General features: G+C 41.4%; 1 protein-coding gene, 1 long non-coding RNA gene and 1 pseudogene across 14 annotated transcripts in view; 1 reads left to right on the forward strand and 2 right to left on the reverse strand.

Annotated features, from left to right (window-relative positions):
- Positions 1–16,948, forward strand: part of LOC120101738 (uncharacterized) — a 53,274-nt gene extending 36,326 nt beyond the window's left edge. For 7 of the 13 annotated variants that reach the window (XR_010064964.1, XR_010064972.1, XR_010064962.1 and 4 more), the window contains 3 exons: positions 6,074–6,242; positions 15,269–15,399; positions 16,604–16,948. This is a non-coding gene — a long non-coding RNA (uncharacterized LOC120101738). Of the gene's footprint in view, positions 1–6,073; positions 6,243–15,268; positions 15,400–16,224 lie in introns of all 13 variants that reach the window. The other 6 variants (XR_010064976.1, XR_010064975.1, XR_010064968.1 and 3 more) reach the window with 2 other exon arrangements.
- LOC100362296 (protein S100-A11-like) lies at positions 10,130–12,595 on the reverse strand. The gene has a single exon (XM_039106634.2). It carries the CDS (start codon positions 10,574–10,576, stop codon positions 10,280–10,282), a length of 297 nt encoding a protein of 98 aa, XP_038962562.1. The 5' UTR covers positions 10,577–12,595; the 3' UTR covers positions 10,130–10,279.
- Positions 16,949–17,768: 820 nt separating the features above from the next.
- Positions 17,769–20,960, reverse strand: LOC134486327 (zinc finger protein 239-like; annotated as a pseudogene).
- Between the last annotated feature and the right edge of the window lie 262 nt (positions 20,961–21,222).

Raw genomic sequence — 21,222 nt, forward strand, 5'->3', positions numbered from 1 at the left:
CCTCCCCCAAATTCCCTTACACTGGAGGTCCAACCTTGGCAGGATCCAGGACTTCTCCTTCCTTTGGTGCCCAACAAGGCCATCCTCTGCTACTTATGCAGCTGGAGCCCTGGGTCAGTCCATGTATAGTCTTGGGGCAGTGGTTTAGTCCCTGGGAGCTCTGGTTGGTTGGCATTGTTTTTATTATGGGATGCAAGCCCCTTCAGTTCTTTGGGTCCCTGAGCCCTTTCTCCATACCTTGTCCATCACAACAGTACTGTATCCCCATGTGGAATGTTTACAGAGACTAGAGACAGAAAGGGTCTACTTTCCCAAGGAAACTACCTTGCAGAGATGCACAAAGGGAAAAATCATTCCAGCTGATGACACAAAAACCTTTTTGCTTCTGAGCAGTAAACAACTGGCCTGTGTCATGGTGTAATAGTCTCACATCATTTTGTTTTCTTTCCCTTCGGCAATAGAACATATTTGTTAATCACTTATGCATGTATACATGCTTTATAATAGCATTATCTGTGTGTGATGGTCATATACAGCATGGATTTTGTGTATGTGCAGTGAAAGCACAACTGAAGAGAGGTCATCTAGATTAGAGGCAGGGGCCTTTATCTGTGGAGTCATCACCAGAAGCCTTGATTTTATTTCTCTTCATCCCACCCACTTTGTCTCTCTGTCTCTGTCTCTGTCTCTGTCTCTGTCTCTCTCTCTCTCTCTCTCTCTGTTTTTGTTTCTGTGTATTCAGGTGCTTGTGCTTTTTGTTGTGTGTGTGTGTGTGTGTGTGCATGTGTGTGTCTGTGTGTGTGTGTACACATCCTTCTCTAGTTGGGTGTGCATACTGTGTGGTTGGAAAGTACATTCAAGGGTGTAAATAGTCCATGACAGATCCCTAAAATCATAGGATAATTTTATAGAATTTGTTTTTTCTTTTACCTTTACATGGTTTCAAAAGATCAAATTTCTCTCACCAGACTGAGCACCAAGGATCTTTATTAACATAGATTCCCTGCAAGGCTCAGAAATTAGATGCTTATAACACAGTTGGAAATCATGGAGCAAAAATATGTAAACAGTAATAGGAAAAGGATATGTCCTCAACAGATAATACACACTGTACTGTCAGGCCCATTGTAGTACTTACTACCAATAAACACAAATTGATTCTACATAATAAAATTATGAAACCACATGTCCTATCACATTCAGGCTGCTGCGGACAACATTCTATGACAAAAACAAATATAAATAAGTGTGAATTGGTCACACAAATAAACGGCTGAACTTACTTTAGTCATTTGTTGTTATCTGGTGATCTCAAGAATCAGGCATATCTAGGAGTTACAGAGAATACTCACATCTCAGAGCAGATGGTCTCACCAGTTAACTGACCTTCTTTGTAAACAGGGACCTACACCATATCTTATACCTGTTGTAATATATGCAACTCAAGATAACCTACTCACTCACGTTTATATCACCAGCATAGCTTCCACTGGGCAGTAGTATACTGAAAGTTAAATTTGGGAGAGTCAGATCTTACACGCACATTTTCAGCTCTAGCAGATTTTATGCCTCCATTTCCTGCTCTTGATCATAGTCATCAATTATATCAATGATAATGTGATATAAAGACAGATCAAAAACTTCAGGTGAAAGATTGTCAGAATGGAGAAGAATAAGATCCAACTCTGTCCTACCTAGAAGAAAGAGAGCTGTAGGAAAAGACGTCTATTGTTTTGAATTGTGCTTTGATGCTTCAGTCCTACATTGGGGACACAGGACAGTCAGGAGAGGTGGAGGGAGAAGGGAACTGGGAGAGGCAGATGAGTGGGAGATGAGGGGGAAGATATAAGGGGGCAGTATCTGGTACTGAGGGGATCTGAGAGAGGTACAGAGGGTCAGGAAATCAAATAAAAATATGTAGCAGTAGAGGATGAGAAAAAGGGGGTAGTGACTGGAGGCTCCCAGATACCAGGGAAGGAGAAGGCTCCCTGGACCCCAAGAGGCTGACATTAGCCAAAATGCTCAGGGAACAGGAGACAGAACCTGTAGAGAATACCTCTAGGTATTGTCTCCCCCAGTCAAGGGATAGGGCCACCCACCCATCTCAAAGTTTTTAACCCAGGAATGTTCCTGTCCAAAGGAATGACAGGGACAAAAAACTAGAACACAGATTGAAGGAAGGGCCATCACAGGACCACCCCACAGGGGATTTATCCTGTATGCAGACACCAAACCCCAAAACTGTTGCTGTTGCCAAGAGGCACTTAGCAACTGGCCAATGCAGATATAGTCCCTTGGAGCTATCCATCAGACTGAGGTCAGGGATCTGGTGGGGGGCTGGCAGAAGGTCTGGAGGGGCTGAGGAGGATTACAACCTTGTAGAAAGAACATCAACTGGCTGGACAACCCAGAGCTCCCAGGGACTAGACCACCAACCATGGAGCATACTGCAAGGGATTCCAGGCTGCAGATCATAGGTAGCAGAGGATTGCCTTGTCTCATATCAATGGGAGGGGAGACCCTTGGTCCTGTGGGATTTTGGTGCCCCAGCATCGGGGGGAAGCTGGAGCAACAGGGCTGGAGAGGATGGTTTGTGGGGTAGTACACTCACATAGGGAAGGGGACAGAGGAGAGGGCAGATACTGGAGGAAGTGTTTGTGGAGGGTAACCCGGAAGTAGGATAACATCTAAGATGTAAAGAAGTGGAATGATTAATAATAACAATAACAACAACAACAACAACAACAACAACAAATTGTGCTTTGCAAGCTATAGCAGCAACTGCTGAGCAAGCAAGATGTGCTTAATTGATATTAAACATGATTTTGCTGTGACCAGGAGAAAGAATCTGGTCAGGCAGGTGACAGGCAGACACCTTAAAATAGTAGTTCTATACTTTTTCATCATTCAGAAGTTGGGATTGTCCAGCAATTCTGTCCTGGCTGTAAGGCTGAAGTGCAAATAGTGTTTAGGAACTCAGGCTCTGATTTCTGATCCTCTTTCCGACCCTTTACACAGGAATGACCACAGCATTATGGAAGATACATGTGAGGGTGAGACTGAAACTCTAGACCCGACACCTTTCTAGGTGCCTTTCTTAGAGGCAGCACATAGTTGATTGCACTCTTGTTCCCTCTGACAGGCTTTAGAGCATCTTCATATGAAGAGATCAGAGAAGTACTGCTCTTCTTGGACTTGAATAAATCTTGAGTGGACAGATGTGCTGACCAACATACCTGCCATGGTCTTGTCAGGAAAGCCCTAACAGGCCCTAGAGCAGCACCACTGAGCACAGTGCACCACATCTTGGCAATGGCTCCTGGCAGACAGCCTTGCTTGCTTCCCCTCCTGAGTGTCTTACTCCAGTCCTACAACAGTGTTCTTTCTAAAATCCCTTGTCTTTGGCCTTGAAAGTCATTCTTCACATATAAGATACTTGCCAAGGGTGGATTTGTAATCCTAGATAAAATACAGGATTGAGGTCAAATTAGTATGAATATGCAACATAAAATAGATTATTTTATTCATTGTGATTTGATTATGGTTGAACATCCTGCAATTCATCCCAGATCCTCCCAACCTTCCCACTTATCCAAATCCATACCCTATCCCTATATCTTCACAAAACGAGCAGCCATCTAAAAAGAAATAAGATGATTATAAAAAAGCAAGGCAAAGGAGGTTGGGGATTTAGCTCAGTGGTAGAGCGCTTGCCTAGCAAGCGCAAGGCCCTGTGTTTGGCCCCCAGCTCCGGGAAAAAAAAAAAAAAAGCAAGTAAAATTAAAACATCACAGTAGGACAAAACAAATGGATAAAAAAGAAGCTAAAGAAAAAACTTAAGAAACACATACAGATACAGAAACACACACATTTGTATGCACAAACAACCACCCACCCAAACACAGAATCAAAATCCTGTGTATGTAAGCAATAGTCCCACAAGTTAAAAAGACTAAAAGAAAAACAAACAACTAAAGCAAAAACCTAAACCAAAGCCTTGTGAAACAAGCAGGCAAGCAAGCAAGCAGCAATTCCTAAGAAGCACTGAATTTATTTTGCATTGTTTGCCTAGTTTTGGGCATTGGATCTACCCTTAAACATGCTTCGTAAACCCACTGACACTTATTTGGAGAGAACTAATCTTTTTCCTATGTAAACTGTTATCAATGGGAGATAGTTTCTGGGTCATGCATAGAGGTTTCTGTCTATTTCTCCTCACAGCCCTGAGACACCATGTGGTCCTGATATGTGCATGCATGTGGTGTCTGAGAGTTCATATGTGTGTCAAGTTGTTTTGCTGAACAAGCTTTGTTTTTTTCTTTAGTCACTAATTTTATATTCACTTTACATCCTTATCGATGTCCCCCTTTGAAACCTCCCTCACACAGGTCCCCTACACTTCTATTGTGACAAAGTAGAGCCCACCTCCCCCTCCCATCTCCTTAGACTGGCACATCAAGACTCTGCAGGTCTTAGCACATCCTCCTCTAAAGAGGCCAATGAAGGGCTTCTTGTTAGGGGAACTGGATCCACAAAGAGGCAACAGCTTTAAGGACAGCCCCCACTTTAGTGTTTGGGGGTCCCACAGGTAGACTGAGCTGCACATCTGCTACATATAGATTTGGTAGAAACCAGGGGAAATCTCTTGGCATTCTGCTTTCACATCCAGGTAACTAACAAATTCCAGTAAACAGAGCAGGCTCTGTTAGGTCAAAAATACAAAATGAAAGAATTTAAATAGTCATGTTATTAATTAGTCATTTAAATAATATGCTCTTTTTTTTTAAGGAAAACATTCAATTAGTGCTAGCATAGAGTTCAAAGGTTTAGTCCGTTGTCACCGTGGTGGCGTGTAAGGTGACACACAGACTGACGTGATGCTGGGGAAGGAGCTGGGTCTACATCTGGATCAGCAGGTAGCAGGAAAAGAGAATGAAACTGGGTCTGACTTGAGTGTCTAAAACCACAAAGTGCAATCCCATGACACACTTCCTCCAACAAGGCCACATGTACTCCAGCAAGACCTCATCTCCAATATTGTCACTCCCTTTGAGTCTATGGGAGCTGTTTTCATTCATATTCCATACCCCAGTGTGAAATCATAGGTGCTACATACAGCTACTACACTTGGCTTCTATGTGCTTGCTGAGAATTGAACTCAGGACCTTATGCTTGTGCAGCGAGTGCTTTACTGACTAAGCTCTCTCCCCAACCCCATGGGGCAGCTTACATAAGTGGAGTAAACCCCAGGGAGGAAGCTCTGAACTCATGATCTAATGGCACACAAGGGTACTATCTGTTGAGACCATCACTCTGGGGCAGAGTCTCAACATACAGCTTTGAGGAACAAAACATTCAGACCTGGGCATCCCTAACTCACCAGAGAGAGACCTGGTAAGCACTTACACTGCTTCTCCCCTCCCTGCAGTGGCTTGAATGTCAGATGTCCCTCAGGCTCAGATGGTCCCCAGTTGGGAGCACTGTTAGAAGTGCTGCCCAGTTGAGGAAATGAGTCCCTGGTGGTGAAACTGGAGATATTACAGTTACATGAGAAGGGACCTGGGAGAGGAGTGTGTGTGTGTGTGTGTGTGTGTGTGTGTGTGTGTGTGTGTGTGTGTGTGCTGTGATCAGGATGTAAAGGGAATGAATAAATAAATTAATACTAAAAGCTATGACAATTTCCATTTTCTGTCTGCTTTCTGCTTCCTAATGAGACACATTGTGACCTCACATCACTGCTATTGTGCTGATCCCTACCCTCAGATTATAAGTGAAAATTTGCCCTCTGCCCTTAAGTTGCTTAATATCAGCATTTGGTTATAGTAAACTGAAAAGTAAGTAACTCACTCCCTGTCCTGGAATGTCAGATTCATTCTGCAGGATCTGGGAATGACATACACAGAATATTTAATTATTTGGGGTGTGAGAGAGAGAAGGTGAGAAAGATTGGTGGGAAGGATAGATATGGAGGCCATAGGCAGGAGGGGAGCCAGAAGACTAAGTATTGAGAAGAGTGTGGGGTACAACAGGGTCTGCTTTCTGGGACTGATCAGATTCCACTCTCTCCTCTTAGATTCTCTGTAGAATGTCAAACCTCAGCTGCCTTCATGGAGAAGACTCCTGTACTGTGCTCACATCCATGGTCCAGAGGCCCTTTGCCAGGCAGCTCAGCCCACACCAGGTTCAGCATGGCGGGCAGATCCTCTAAGACAGTGATTCTCTATTTGGGAGTCGCATATCAGGTATCCTGCATATCAGATATTCACATTACTATTCATAACATTAGCAAAATTAAAGTAATGAAGTAGCAACAAAATAATTTTACAGTTGGGGGGGTCACCACAACATGAGGAAGTGTATTCAAAAGTTGAAGCATCATCAAGAAGGTTGAGAACCATTGCTCTACGGACTAGCAGAGCTTTAGGCCCATGCTAAACCCAGTGCAGACAGTTGTCTGAGGGTGGCAGATGTCTGAGGGTTCCTCTTCCTCCCAACTTCATGCAGTGGGAAGGATATGAGGTGGGCCCAGGACTCAGCTAAGTACAAGACCCAGTTGCTAATGGAGACATTCTGGGTCCACTGGAGAAAAGGGCCTAATGGGTCAGGATTTGGGATCAATCCAACCTATAGAGCAGTACCCACTCTAAGATGAGCAGCATGAGTGACTTTGGGGAGGAAGGGAAGGCAGAGAGCAAGAGTATCCTGGCCCACAGATGCTAGTGTCTTTCTAAGATCAGTGGAGCCACACAGATCTGAGGAAGAACTGGACTGGGCCTATCTCCACCATTGACACAGAGCTTGTTAACATTCTTTCTAGGCTCCTCCTAGCAGTTACCTGGCGTTAGCCAGTTAGGTATGGCTTACTATGAAAGGGGCTGTTTGAACCCCTCCTCGCTTTCTTATTCTCTCTCTCTTCTTTCCCTGATTCTACTCTTTTCTATATTTTTATGGTTAAGGAAATTATTTGTTACATTCATGAATACACATATATCAATAACACAAGGAAGAGCCAATTAGAATGATTAGTAAGAATTCTATACAGTTACATAAGAAATCTGTTAGAGATTCGCAGAGTAGAAAAAGAATAGAGTTAGTAGGAATTTATGCAAATGTAAAACTAATGTGAAAGAACCCCAAAATGCTCAGTAGGATTGTTTGTACCTCTCAATACAGTGGATATTTCCCACTTTTATTAAATAAAACTGGTTTTTTGTTTTTGGTTTTTTGTTTTTGTTTGTTTGTTTTGGGTACAAACTGACAGGCAATTTTTCAAGGTTTAAAGTTACTCCCCGCGCCCTCTCACTCTCTGCTCTCTTTCTCTCTCACTCATCTGCAGCTTGGGGCTGCACACTCTGCAATCCCTTGTGCACTCTGCTTTTGTCCTTTGTGCTTTTCTTTTCTCAAACTTCCACACTCACACACCCCTCTGCTCATTACTCTTTCACTCTCACACACACCCTTCATACAGACCTTACACGTCTCTCCTTTTACTGTCACACAATCTTCACACACACACACACCTCACATTCTCTCTTCACTCACTCCTCACATGCTCTTCTCTCTCTCTCTCTCTCTCTCTCTCTCTCTCTCTCTCTTTCTCTCTCTCTCTCTCTCTCTCACACACACACACACACACATACACACACACACACACAATCTCATGTACACATCATTCTCTCTCTACTCACTCCCACGTGTTCCTTACATGCTTGCACATGCTCATACATGCTCTCATTCTCTCCCTCACTTGCTCCCTCACTCGCTCTCGTATTCGCTCTCTAGCCTTTCTCTTGCCCCAGTCTTTCACTGATGCTCCAAAAGCAGGGAGCAAAAAGACATTGCATAATCATTGCAAAATCAAATTCAAAAGAATAACCACATCCCACAAAAGATTAAGAATTACAATTGTTCCCCAAAGTCTCAAGCGTCCCCTATTCCCAGGCCTGTGGCCAAAATAATGATTGTAAACTTATCATTATTGAAACTTTAACTTTTGACTTATTATACTTCAGAGCTCAGAGCTCCAAGGTCAGCTGCTTTCATTCTCCTGGGAAGCCTAATGATAAATGACATGGGCAAAGCTGCCAGGCAGTGACTAGAAAGAAACAGTTAATCCTTAACTCAGTAGCTCCACTACCTTTCTGTTCCTTTACATTGCACACAATGACTCTTGCCAGAGTTGAAGTATTTTGACTTAGTTTTACTAGAAACTTCCTTATCCAGGAACCACTCTCAAATGTTATGAAAAACTTATATCCTAACTTCAATAATTTTCCCTTTCTTGGGGTCTCAATATTGGCTGTATTTCATTTTCTTTTCCTTTTCTTTATATTGGATTTTTTTATTTACATTTCAAATGTTATTCTCTTTTCCAATTTCCTGGCCATAAGCCCCCTATCCCATCCCCTTCCCCTTCTTTTATAAGAGTGTTCCCCTTCCACAACCACATCCCTTTCCTGCCTCCCCACCCTGACATTCCCCTACTCTGGGGAGGTCCAGCCTTGGCAGGACCAAAAGCTTCTTCTCCCATTGGTGCCCAACATGGCCATCCTCTGCTATATATGCAGCTAGAGTCATGGGTCTGCCCATGTGTAGTCTTTGGTTGTGATTTTGTCCCTGGGAGCTGTGGTTGGTTGGTATTGTTGGTCTTATGGGGTTGCAAGTTCCTTCAGCTCCTCAATCCATTTTCTAATTCCTCCAATGGGAACCCTGTTCTCGGTTTAATGGTTTGCTGCTAGCATTGCCCTCTGAATTTGTCACACTCTGGCAGAGCCTCTGAGGAGACAGCTATATCAAGCTCCTGTGAGCATGCACTTCTTGGAATCTGTTTCCGTGGAGGACGCGTGGCTAATCTTGAGTCTTGTATGCTGCTGTGCTTACTCTGAGATTCTAAGACGGAAAGGATATAATGCAGGACTGTGGACAGGAAAGTAAATCACTTTTCATTGAAGCCTTGAATACCAAGGAAAGACCTCTCTGGCCCACTTTCCTCTGCATCTGGCAATAGTAGTAGATTTTTAACTCTGAAACCGGGGCCATCTTGACTGAGGAATGGGTCCCTTGTGAGCTGATTTCTCTTTTCATTGGATATTTTTTATTTACAGTACAAATGTTATCCCCATTTCCCGGTTTCCCATCCATAAATCCCCTACCCCCCGCTTCTTGTATGAGGATGTTCTTCCACCCAACCACCCACACCTCATACTAAATTATTGGTGGGAAAAAATATAAAATTTGAACTCACTTAATGTCTTAGAAAAACATTTATGGAAAATGTTTGAGATTGATAAATGCAAGTAATGAAAATTAGAGGATGTAAAGCAACTTGAATCGGTGATTTAAAAATAAAAATGCTTCAGATGAAAGATGTTTAAAGTTGGTAAATGAAAGTTATAATTATTTTAGGTTCTAAAACATTATTTTAAGGCATATGAAGTTATAGAGATATAAGAAAGGTATAAAAAATGGGAAAGGGTTCATATTTCCACTGCATACTATTGCTATTTCAAATTCCAAATTTTATCATTGAACAATGGGTTGGGGATTTAGCTCAGTGGTAGAGCGCTTGCCTAGCAAGTGCAAGGCCCTGGGTTCGGTCCCCAGCTCCAAAAAAAAAAAAAAAAAAAAAGAAAAAAAGTATCATTGAACAATGGAGTTCTGATAAGATAATGGAACGCTGGCAGTTTTCATTTCAGCCACAAGCTCAAGATGTTCATTTCAATTTGGTTGTGTTTTGAATATAAACAAACAAAAAGATGCTTCTACTTCTGCTAAAAACTTCTCTGTTCAAGCTTCGTATGTGGCTTTCTGTCAGGACAAGAAAATGTTCTGTGGCTTTTTTTTTTTTTTTTTTTGGTTCTTTTTTTTCGGAGCTGGGGATCAAACCCATGTTCTGTGGCTTTTAAGCCTATATCTTTTACTAGGTCTTAGAGGCATGAGTTTACTTCTAGTTTATAACAAACACAAGTTACTTACTGTTTCTAAAACATGGATTTCAATACAATGGCAAGAAATTATGTTTATCCTTTAGTAAGCAAAAGTTAGCACAAACTTCAGGAAATCAAGAAACCACAGACGTGGATCTGCCTACCACAGATTAAATGGACTCCAGATCAGCATCCCTGCTTAATTTTTTTTACATTAAAAAATGACATTGTTTTATTTTCCCAATCAGGTGTGGGCTGCATGTGTGGTATGTGTGGTAGGCTTAGCCCAGGTGTGGATGGGGTGTGGGGGTGCAGAAGGTGATGACTTGCTGGCAGGAAGTGAATGGACAGGGTTAGATATTCTTCTTGGAAGTCTGAAGGAAAGACTCATGGCATGCTATAGCTAAGCCACCAATAAGGTTGGGAAACTCTTGGGAATCTAGGTGCCCATCACTGTTGAGGTCCAGCTTATTCATCATGCAGTCAAAGACACTGGGGTCTTTCTGGTTCTTCCTAATGGTGGCCAGCTCTGTGTTCATGAAGGAAAGGAACTCAGTTTTGGAGAGTTGACAGCTATTTTTATCCTTCCCATTGTACTTTTGGAAAAGAGCAATCAGGGACTCAATGCATCTCTCTGTCTCTGTAGGCATTAGTGCCAAGTTGAGGAGCAAGGCACAGCTGCAACTGAGGTTGATGGTGACTGGGACAAAACCCCTGTTTATTCTTAAAAATGGGATTTTCCTCTTGGTGTTGGGATTTCTTACCTTCCTCAACTACTAGACAATTTCAATTTCTGTTGCGAGTCTGCACTCATCTCAGCACTCTTTCACCTGGCTGACAGACTCCATCCAGGGATCCAGGGATCACCTGTGGGACTGCTGAACTCTGGAAATGCTAAAAGCTGATGTTAACCAGTCCAGCTGGTGTGATAGTTCCTTCTCTTTCATCAGTACCAGCGTCTGATAAATCCCCCATTGACTAGCATCTCAGCCTTCCAGTATCCCTTTGCCCATCCTAAGGTTGGCAGGAAACAGATACAGAGGAGTGATATGACATCCATTGTCCCACTTTACAGGCTGAATGCTAGATCACAAAAGAAGTTCCCAGGGCACACCGTGAAAACGAGCCCTCTTCATGATCCTGTTCATCCTGATGGCTGTGAAAAAAGATGGAACCCAGTCCCTGACTCATCATTCTCATTAGAGTTTGCTTCCTGGACCCATCAATGAGTCGGTCATCAGACAACACTCCCAGGACACGTTAAATATCAGACTGGCAAAAGTTCTAGGGACTAGTTTTCTATTTTGTATTTCTCAAGAGGGGTCAAGGACACCACAAAAATCCATAGAATAAAAAAACCTGAGGTCAGACACCCTGAGACTGTAGGACAGACTGCCACTTCTGCATACTCCTGCCCACATCCCTGGTCCAATGGGAAACTGCACAGTGCTTCTGGACACAGGAAAACAGGAACCAGTCAGTCCCCGGTACCTGCGGTTCTGGTCTGCCCGAAGGACTGAACTGAACCGGCCAAAGAACTCCCTGCACCCAAATCCTGTGGGAGAGAGAGCTGGATCCTCAGAAGTGCAGACACTCCTGAGAAATCAGAGGAGACAACCCTCTTCCCACATTCCAGACCCAAGAGGGAATCACCTAGTACCAACTGTGCCTTCTGGGTGCAAGGACCTAGGAACAATCAGGGACAGGACCCTTCTGATTCCTGCCCATGCCTAGAGCTGGAAGACAATCAACAGGCTCCTTGTTTAAAAAAAAAGTGCTGACTGTCTAGGATCCTGAGAAGCAGGCAACACATCCCTCCAGGGGATCCACCATCTGAAATAAGGGACTGCCTGCAGTAGGCCAGGAAAGAGACATCTCAGTCTCCAGGACAGCTCTTTGTAAAAAACAGTTGTTTCCATTTCTCCTAATCAAAGCCCTGGACTACGACTTTATAGATTTCATTTGTGTGTGACTTCTTTACAGTGGGCCTTGGTGTGCATAATTATCCTATTATATCTGGCTTTCCTATTTCTTTTTCCTTCTGCTCTGGTGAATTCTATGAAACTAAATGTTCCCTGATGTAATGATTCTTAAACAATTAAAAATTGAGGCTTAGGGGTATAGCACAGCACAGTCCTAATGGCCTAGGTGAATGCTATGTGTTCTCATCTTGGAAACAATCTAATAATTGCACAATGGTAGTTACAGGTTAATGCTTGACTTGCAAAGAACGTGTGAAGAAATTATTAGAAAATGAATTAAAGCAAACATTGGGATCCCCGAAAAAGGGAAAAAAACTATTCAAGTTATGAAGTAAGTTTTGCACAACATTTGAGAGTGGTTCCTGGATAAGAAAGTATAGAATATGTAAAATCTTATGCTAGCACAGCTAAGTCAAAACACTGGGACTCTGAAGAGAATCATTGTGTGCAATGGGCAGGAGCAGAAAGCTAGTGGAACTTCTGAGTAAAGAGTTAACTTGATTCTTTCTGGCCATTGCCTGGCAGCTTTGGTCCTGTCATATATCATTAGAGCTTGACAGGAAAATGCAAGTAGCTGACCTCAGAGCTTTGAGCTCTGAAGTACAGTAAGTCAAAAGGTAACGTTTAAATAATGATAACTTTGCAATTATTATTAGTTTGGCTACAGGCCTGGGACTAGGGGAAGCTTGCAACTTTGGGGAACAATTGTAATTCTTAATTCTTTGTAGGATGTGGTTATTCTTCTAAATTTGATTTGGCAATGATTATACAATGTCTTTTTTACCTGGTTTTGGAGTCAATAAAAGACTGGGGCAAGAGAAAGGCTAGAGAGATAGTGAGTGAGGTGAATGTGGAGAGCATGTGTGAGCATATGAAGAGCAATTGGAGAGCAAGTAGAGAGTGAGGGGTGTGTATGTGTGTGTGTGTGTGTGTGTGTGTGTGTGTGTGTGTGTGAGAGAGAGAGAGAGAGAGAGAGAGAGAGAGAGAGAGAATGAAAAGAGCATGTGAAAAGTGACTGAAGAGAGAGTGTGAGGTGTGTGTGAAGAAGTATATATGTGAGTGGTGTGTGAGGTGTTATGAAGAGTGTGTGGGAGTGAAAGAGAATTGAGTAGAGGTGTGTAGGCGTGTGAAATTTTGAGAAAAAAAAGAGAAAGAGCACACAGGATAAAGCAGAGTGTACAAAAGAATGCAGAGTATGTGCAGCCTCGAGCTGTGATCAAGTGAGAAGGAAAGAGAGCCGAGAGAGAAGAGAATAACTTTGTGTTGAAAAACTTCCTGTCAGTTTTTACCCCTCCCAAGAAAAGGCTGTGCTTGTCTGAAAGTGAAAGCGTGGTGGTAGAATCACTGTGTCTGTGGGATACACACACACACACACACACATATAGATAAATACATAGATAGATAGATAGATAGATAGATAGATAGATAGATAGATAGATAGAGATATATGCATACACACATAGTATTATCACTAATGTCAAAATAACAGGAACTAACAATCCTTAGCCATGTATATCTCTCAACACCAATGGACTCAACTCCCCCAATATAAAGACGCAGGTTAACAAAGTATATGTATAAACAAGATCTTTCACTTCGCTACATATAAGGAAACACTCCTCAGCACCAACAGTAGACACAACCTCAGTATAAAAAGGGCTGGAAAAAGGTTTTCTATGCAAGTGACCCAAGAAACAAGCTGGAATAGACATTCTAATATCTAATGTCTAATAAAATAGACATCCTGGCCTACTGCACACAGTCCCTTATTCCAAATTACAGGTCACCTGGAGGGATGTGTCTCCTGCTTCTCAGGATCTCAGACAGTGTCCTTTTTTACAAGGAGCTGCTGTAAACTCCTGAGAATACCCAGCAACCACATGGTGGCTCAGAGCCATCTGTAATGGAATTCAATGCCCTCTTCTGCTGTGTCTGATAATTGTATACATAAAATAAATGTTTTTTTTAAAAAGGAAAGTATCTTCAACAGCTGAGGCTGATCTTTTTGGATTTTTGTGTGTAGAACAATGCAATTAAATGCCTATTTGTCACTGCACAAAAATCCAGTCTAATGGATCAAAGACCTCAACATAAATCACGATACACTGATTCTAATAGAATAGAAAATTGAGCATAGGCATCCATTCTGGTATAGGAAAAAACTTTGTGAGCAGAACATCAATGTTTCAGTCACTAAGATCAATAAATAAAGAAAACCACAAGAAACTGAAAAGGAAAAGGACACCAACAATAGGACAAAGTAGAAGACTACAGAATGGCAACTGACATCCAAAAGAGGGCTAAAATCCAAAATACATAGGGAGTGCAAGAAGTTAGACACCAACAAATCCAATAACCCAATTTACAATGGGGTACAGAGCTAAATGGAGAATTCTCAAAAGAGGACTCCCTAATGGCTGAGAAACACTTAAATGTTCAATGTCCTTAGTCATCAGGGAAATGCAAATAAAAATAACACTAATATTTATCTTTATACCCATCAGAATGGCCAAGATAAACTCAAGGGACAGCACATGCTGGTGAGGGTGTATAGCGAAGAGGACACTTCTCCATGCTGGTGGGAGTACAAAATTGTACAACCACTCTGCGAATTAATCTGGTGGTTTCTCAGAAAACTAGGAATAATTCTACTCATGACCCAGCCATACAACTCCTGAGCATACACCCAAAATATGTTCCACCATACCATAGGATCCATGCTCCATTCTGTGCATAATAGCTTTATTTGTAATAGTCAGAATGTAGAAACCATCCAGATGTCCTTCAACAGAACAGTTAAAAAAATGTAATTTGTACAATAGACTGCTATTCAGATATTAAAACAAGGAAAAATAATGGATTAAACTATAAAAAAATCAGACAACCTAGTGAGATAACCTAGACTCAAAGGGACATACCTCAATTGTACTCACTTATGAGTGGATTTTAGCCACAAATTATAGGATCGCCATGGTACAATCCACAGACACAAAGAAGCTAAATTACAAGGGTAAAAGGAACAATGCTTGACTCTCACTCAGAGGGGGAAATAGCAGTCTTTAGTTGTGAATGGAGAGGGGCAACTGTGTGGGAGAGGGGACGTGAGGGGAAGGCTGGGGGAACATTGCAGGGGGAAGAGGTGGAGAGCTGCAGCTGCAGGCTGATGGAGGACATCTCTAGGATGTGGCAGAGATGTGGAATGGGGGAAGGCTGTAGGGAGTCCAGGAGGATGACTGTAGCTGAGACTCACTCCTAGCACTGGGTGATATGGAGCCTGAGGTGACCACCTCCTGTAGTCAAACAAAACCCCTAGTGAAGAAATGTTGATACCAACTCACTTACAAAACCTTTTGCCTACAGGCGGTGCATAAACAATGAAGGAGGAGAGCCTGAGGGCATAACCTACCAATGACTTCACACCCATCCCATGGACAAGAAGCAATCCCTGACACTGTCAACGATATGGTCATGCTTATAGACCAGAACCTAACGTAAGTGTCTTCTTACAGGCTCCAGACAGCAACTGTATAAGTTGAATCTAACCCCCAAACATTAGAGAGAGCTCCAACAGTCTTGTGGAGGATTTGCATGGGGGATTGGGAAACCCAGAGTGCATAAGAACTCCACAGTAGAACAACAGAGTCAACTGACCTGGACACTTGGGTGTCCCCAGAGACTGAACCACCAATCAAAGAGCACTCATGGGCTTGTATTGTGTAGCATATGTGCAGCTTGATATTCAAGCAAGATCCTCAAGAACTAGAGCAGGGAGAGTGCCTGACTCTGTTGCCTGCCTGTGGATACTAGTCCCAAAACTAGGCTGCTTATTCTTATGGAAATGACAAAAGCAAAAAATGACTTCCTCTTTACAGTCTGAAAAAGAAGACAATATTTTACTGCTGTAATGTTGTAATGTTACAGCTAATATTATTTGCACATCAACAAGATGGCTCAGTAGGAAATGTCTAAGATATACAATGCTGGCAACCTGACCTTGATAATCATATAATGATGACCAAAATAGATAATGGTGTTACCCAGTCTCCACAGACCTGTCATGGCTTAAAAACCCATAATCACATTATATATATATATATATATATATATATATATATATATATATATATATATATATACACATACATACATGTACACACACTGGCACAAGGAGAGGGAGAGGGAGACAGGGAGAGAGGGAGAGAGGGAGAGAGGGGGAGAGGGGGTAAGAGAGAGAGAGAGAGAGAGAGAGAGAGAGGAGAGAGAGGGGGGGGAAATGCTTTATTAAAAATAACTCTTGGTGCTATTTCATTATCTAGCATCTCTAATCCCCCTGGAAGGCACACTTCAAGTTGAAGTGCCCAATGGTAACAATGGGAACATGAAGAGGCATCAAATGCTATGTGCACATCCACAACAGGGAAGCTATGCTGTGGGATATACAGCTGATGGCGAATCATCTTACTTCATTATATCTCTGGCAGATAGATGAAAAACTATTTTGAATACATATGAAGAATACAATGTTTGCTATATTCCCTTCTATTGAACATTTTAACATTAGAACTGTTAAAATGTGTTGATAATGGAGCACACATTAGGGTACATATTCTATATTTTATCTTGTATTCAGGAGGCTGACACATGAGAATCAGGAGTTAAAATGTAGCCTTGACTAATGATTGACATCCATTTCAGGTTAGATAACAGCACATCTGAAGAGAGTTTGTGACAATAGTGTTGCCACTTTGATGGTGATCCCATCCTCCTCTGAAACTGTAAGCAAAATTAAAATCTTTTATGAAGTGCCTTAGACACTGTGTTTTATCACAGCGACAGAAAAGGCACTAATACACACCCATAAAGTTTTACACCTGAACGAGTAACTCATGTAATGGAAGAGCATTGCATCAGCAAGTGCAAACAAAATAAAGAGGGGCATCATATCATAATGCTTGAATAAATTGTTGGGACTTGTCACATTTTATTCTTCAGAAAAAATTTGCCTTTTTATTAAAATATTATATTTATTTACATTCCAAATGTTGCCCACATTTGTGTTCTTTTCCCCCACCCACAAGCATTCCCTGCACCCAATCCCCACAACCTCACCCTCCCCCCAGCATCCCAGTTCCATGGGGCAGCAAGTCTCTACAGGATCAGACTCCCAGAAACCAGACCAGGCAGTCCTTTGCTATATATGTGTCTGGGTCCAAGGACATGCCCATGTATGCTCGTTGGTCGGGGTCTTAGTCTCTAGGGGCTCTGAAGGTCCAGGTTAGTTGATACTATTGTTCTTCCTATGGGGTTGTCACCTCCAGCTTCTTCAATCTTCCCACTAACTCTTCCATTACTGTCCCTGACCTCTAATGGTTGGCTATAAGTATGTACATCAGTCTTAGTTTCTGGTAGAGCCTCTCAGAGGACGGTCAGGCTAGACTTCTATTTGCAAGCACAGCATGGCATCAGTAATAGTGTCAGTGTCTGATGCAGGCCCATGGGATGCGGCAGGTCACTCGATGGCCTTTCCTTCAGTCTCTGCTCCATTTTTATCCATGCACTTCCTTTATACAGGAACAATTCTGGGTTACATTTTTGAAGATGGATGGGTGGGCCCATCTCTTTTGGGTATATGGCCATGAGTGGTACAGCTGGGTCTTTAGGTAGATCAATTTCCAATTTCCTGAGTAACTGCCAGAATGATTTCCAGAGTGTTTACACCAGTTTGCAATTGTACCAGCAGTGGGGGAGTGTTCCTCTTCCTCCACTTCCTCACCAGCATGTGCTGTCACTTAAGTTTTTGATCTTTGCCATTCTGATGGGTGTAAGGTAAAATCTCGATCATTTTGACTTGCATTTCCCTGATGACTAAGGATGTTGAACAACTCTTTGCTTCTCGGCCATTCAAGATCCGTCTGCTGAGAATTCTGTTTAGCTCTGTCCCCATTTTTTAATGGGGTAACGTGTTTTGGAGAGCTCAACATAAAGCCAGATACACGGAGTCTAAAAGCAGAGATATTGGATATAGCCTCAAACTCGTTGGCACAGGAGAAAATTTTCTAAACAAAACCAATGACTAAGGCTCTAAGATCAAAACTAGACAAATGGGGCCTTATAAAACTGAAAAGCTTCTGGAGGGCAAGGACACTGTCAATAGGACAAAACAGCAACCTACAGATTGGGGAAATTTCTTCACTAACCCTGTATCCAATAGACAAGTAATATACAAAATATATAAGGAATTCCAGAAAAATCTTGTGTAACTTAATGTAAGTGTGTCAGCTATAGATATTACCAAATCCTTTATAGTCATAGTCTCCCTTCAATAAAAGCTGGTTAGGTCCTCAAAGACGACTGTAATATGGAAAGGCTTTAAAAGATGGATTATACATTAAATGCTTTACTCTTGTATGAAGATACCATGAAGTACAAAATAATACCCCACTGATTACAATGATGACTTTCTTTGCAGTATAACATTTTTTCATGACTTTTCACACTACTACATGCAACTAATTAATCAACTGTATATTCATAAGATTCCTATCCAGTATATGTTCCTTTATGTATTTGCAAAGAGCTGTGTTGTGAAAAGTCTTTATCACATTGATTACATTTGCATGGTTTCTCTCCAATGTGGTTTTTTTATGTATTCAAAATGACTGTGATATATAAATGTTGGGAACAAGCAAAAGAAATATGTCCTAAGTATTGCCTTTTTGTTATCAACTTCTTTGTAATCATAAGGTGAAACTAAGTTCAAATTCCCAGGCCCTAGGGCAGCTGGAGACTTCCAAATAGTAGACCAGCTTCCATTGAGCATCTTTTGTTCCTGAAAACATAATGAGTGCCCCTAATAATTTCTTGTTCTATTCATCTGTTACTCTTCAAAACATAATGCCTGTTCCTAACCACAATAGAACAGTGGATATGATTGATTAGATTGTAACACCTACGTTCTGTATCAGATGACATAGTAAACTCCATGAACAAAGCCCCTATCACTAAATCCTGTTTGGTGGGGAAATGTAGCTGTAACTTGGCACAGACCTTTCTGGTTTTCACTGTGGCTCAGTGTGAGGAGGTGAATTGGGAGGGTCACAGTTCAGCCTTCAAGTATGTTCTCTGGCCTTGATCCAGCAGCAGCAGCTTCACTACTATAAATTCTAGTCATTTTCATTGCATGAGTTTTGAGTTGTGTTGGATCACAGAGGACCATATTACATATAGGCTTTTCCACATTGCTACACTCACAGACTTTCTCTACAGTGTGAGTACTTTCATGATGATGAAAACTGTAGAAATGTGCAAAGGTTTCACCATATTAAATACATTTATAGGGTTTCTCTTTGATGATTATGAAGACTTGTGGAATTTGAAAAGGCTTCACCATATTAAATACATTCAGAGTTTCTATCCAGTATGGATTCTTCCAAGATGATGACTACAGATTTGTGCAAAGGCTTCATTGCTTGCACTCATAATATATATCTCCAGTAGATATTCTTTCATGTATTCAGAGAAGACCATGAATATGCAATGGCTTTACCGCACTGGTTGCATTCAAACAGTTTCTCTCCAGTATGTGTTGTTTTATGTATTTGCAGACTAGGTTGGTTTGGAAAGGCTTTAACACATTGATTATATTCAAAAGGTTTCTCCCCTGTGTGTGTTATGTATTTGTTTATGATGCAGGAGACCACTTGTACATGAAAAGGCTTTACCACATTGATTACACTCATAGGGTTTCTCTCCTGTATGTGTTCGGTTATGCACTTGGAGACTATTATAATATGCAAAGGCTTTACCACAATGCTTGCATTCATAGGGTTTCTCTCCACTGTGTACTCTCTTATGTTGTAGGAGATGATTGTTTCGTGCAAAGGTTTTACCACATTGGTCACATTCAAAGGGCTTCTCTCCAGTGTGTGTTCTTTTATGTATATGAAGATGACCATTATGATTAAAGGCTTTACCGCATTCATTACATTCATATGGTCTCTCTCCATTATGTGTTCTTTTATGATACAGGAGACCACTTGGACTTGAAAAGGCTTTATCACACTGACTACATTTATAGGGCTTCTCTCCTGTATGTGTTCTTTTATGTTTTTTGAGACTACTGTGACATACAAAGCCTTTACCACACTGATTACATTCATAAGGTTTCTCTCCTGTATGAATTCTTTTATGTGTTTGAAGAGAACAGTGTCGTGTGAAGTCTTTACCACATAGGTTACACTCATAGGGCTTCTCACCAGTATGTATTCTTTTATGTCTTAGGAGATGATGATTTCCTGAAAAGGCTCTACCACATTGGTTACATTCAAAGGATTTCTGTCCAGTGTGTGTCCTTTTATGTATTTGAAGATAACGGTGAAGTACCAAGGCTTCACCGCATGGAATAAACTGAGAAGACTGCTCTTCAGTATGACTTCTCTCATGTCTGCAAAGACAATTGGCAAATATGAAAGCTTTCTCACATCATTACATTGATGAATCTTTTCACCTACAATTTGTCTAATTGTAAAGAACAACCTGATAGTAATGTATTATCACTTTGTTTACACGTATGGAGTATGGAGTTCCCTTCATTGTGTGTTCTCTTGCATTGATGAAGATACATGGACTGGGAAGAGCATTGACTGCATAGCTGACATTTATAGCATCCTTTTTCTATATGAATTTGTTCACATATCTGAAGTGAACAGGAAGAACTTGGAGCTTTCCCACAATGATTGCACTCATAACTTTTGCTATGGTGACAGTAACACGACATTTGCAAAGTGAACCAAGGCAAACAGAAAATTTTTCATGTCCCTAATACTCATAGCAATAGTCCCCAGCAAGTTTGTTGGAGGTGCACTTATTTGTAAACTTGTAGCACATGTAGAAAGCCTACTCAAAGTGGGGAGTACTACGTTATATTCTAATTGTGCTGAAAGAGAGAGAGCATTGCTGCTTCTTTCAATATATTCCTATTTTCACATGGCGTGTAACATTGTAACATATAACATCCCTTTTAAATACCAATAAAGTCCCTCCACAGCAGCATTCTTGACTGTCATAAACCGTCCATCTTCCTAAACTTAGCAACACTGTTACAAGTATATTATTGACACCAGCTTTAGTGTGGACTATTTGCTTATTAGAAGATTTTGGACATATACTTATCACCTAGTCAATATGTATATCCTTGAAATATCTAAGTTGTAGGAGATTAAACACACTGGCAGTTTACAGCATAGCTCTATTTCGCTATGATTTAAATTGTAAGATCTGTTAACAAATTGTTTTGTACTTAGAGGAATGGCGTG

This window comes from Rattus norvegicus, chromosome 3 (genome assembly GCF_036323735.1).
Source record: "Rattus norvegicus strain BN/NHsdMcwi chromosome 3, GRCr8, whole genome shotgun sequence".
NCBI lineage: Eukaryota > Metazoa > Chordata > Mammalia > Rodentia > Muridae > Rattus > Rattus norvegicus.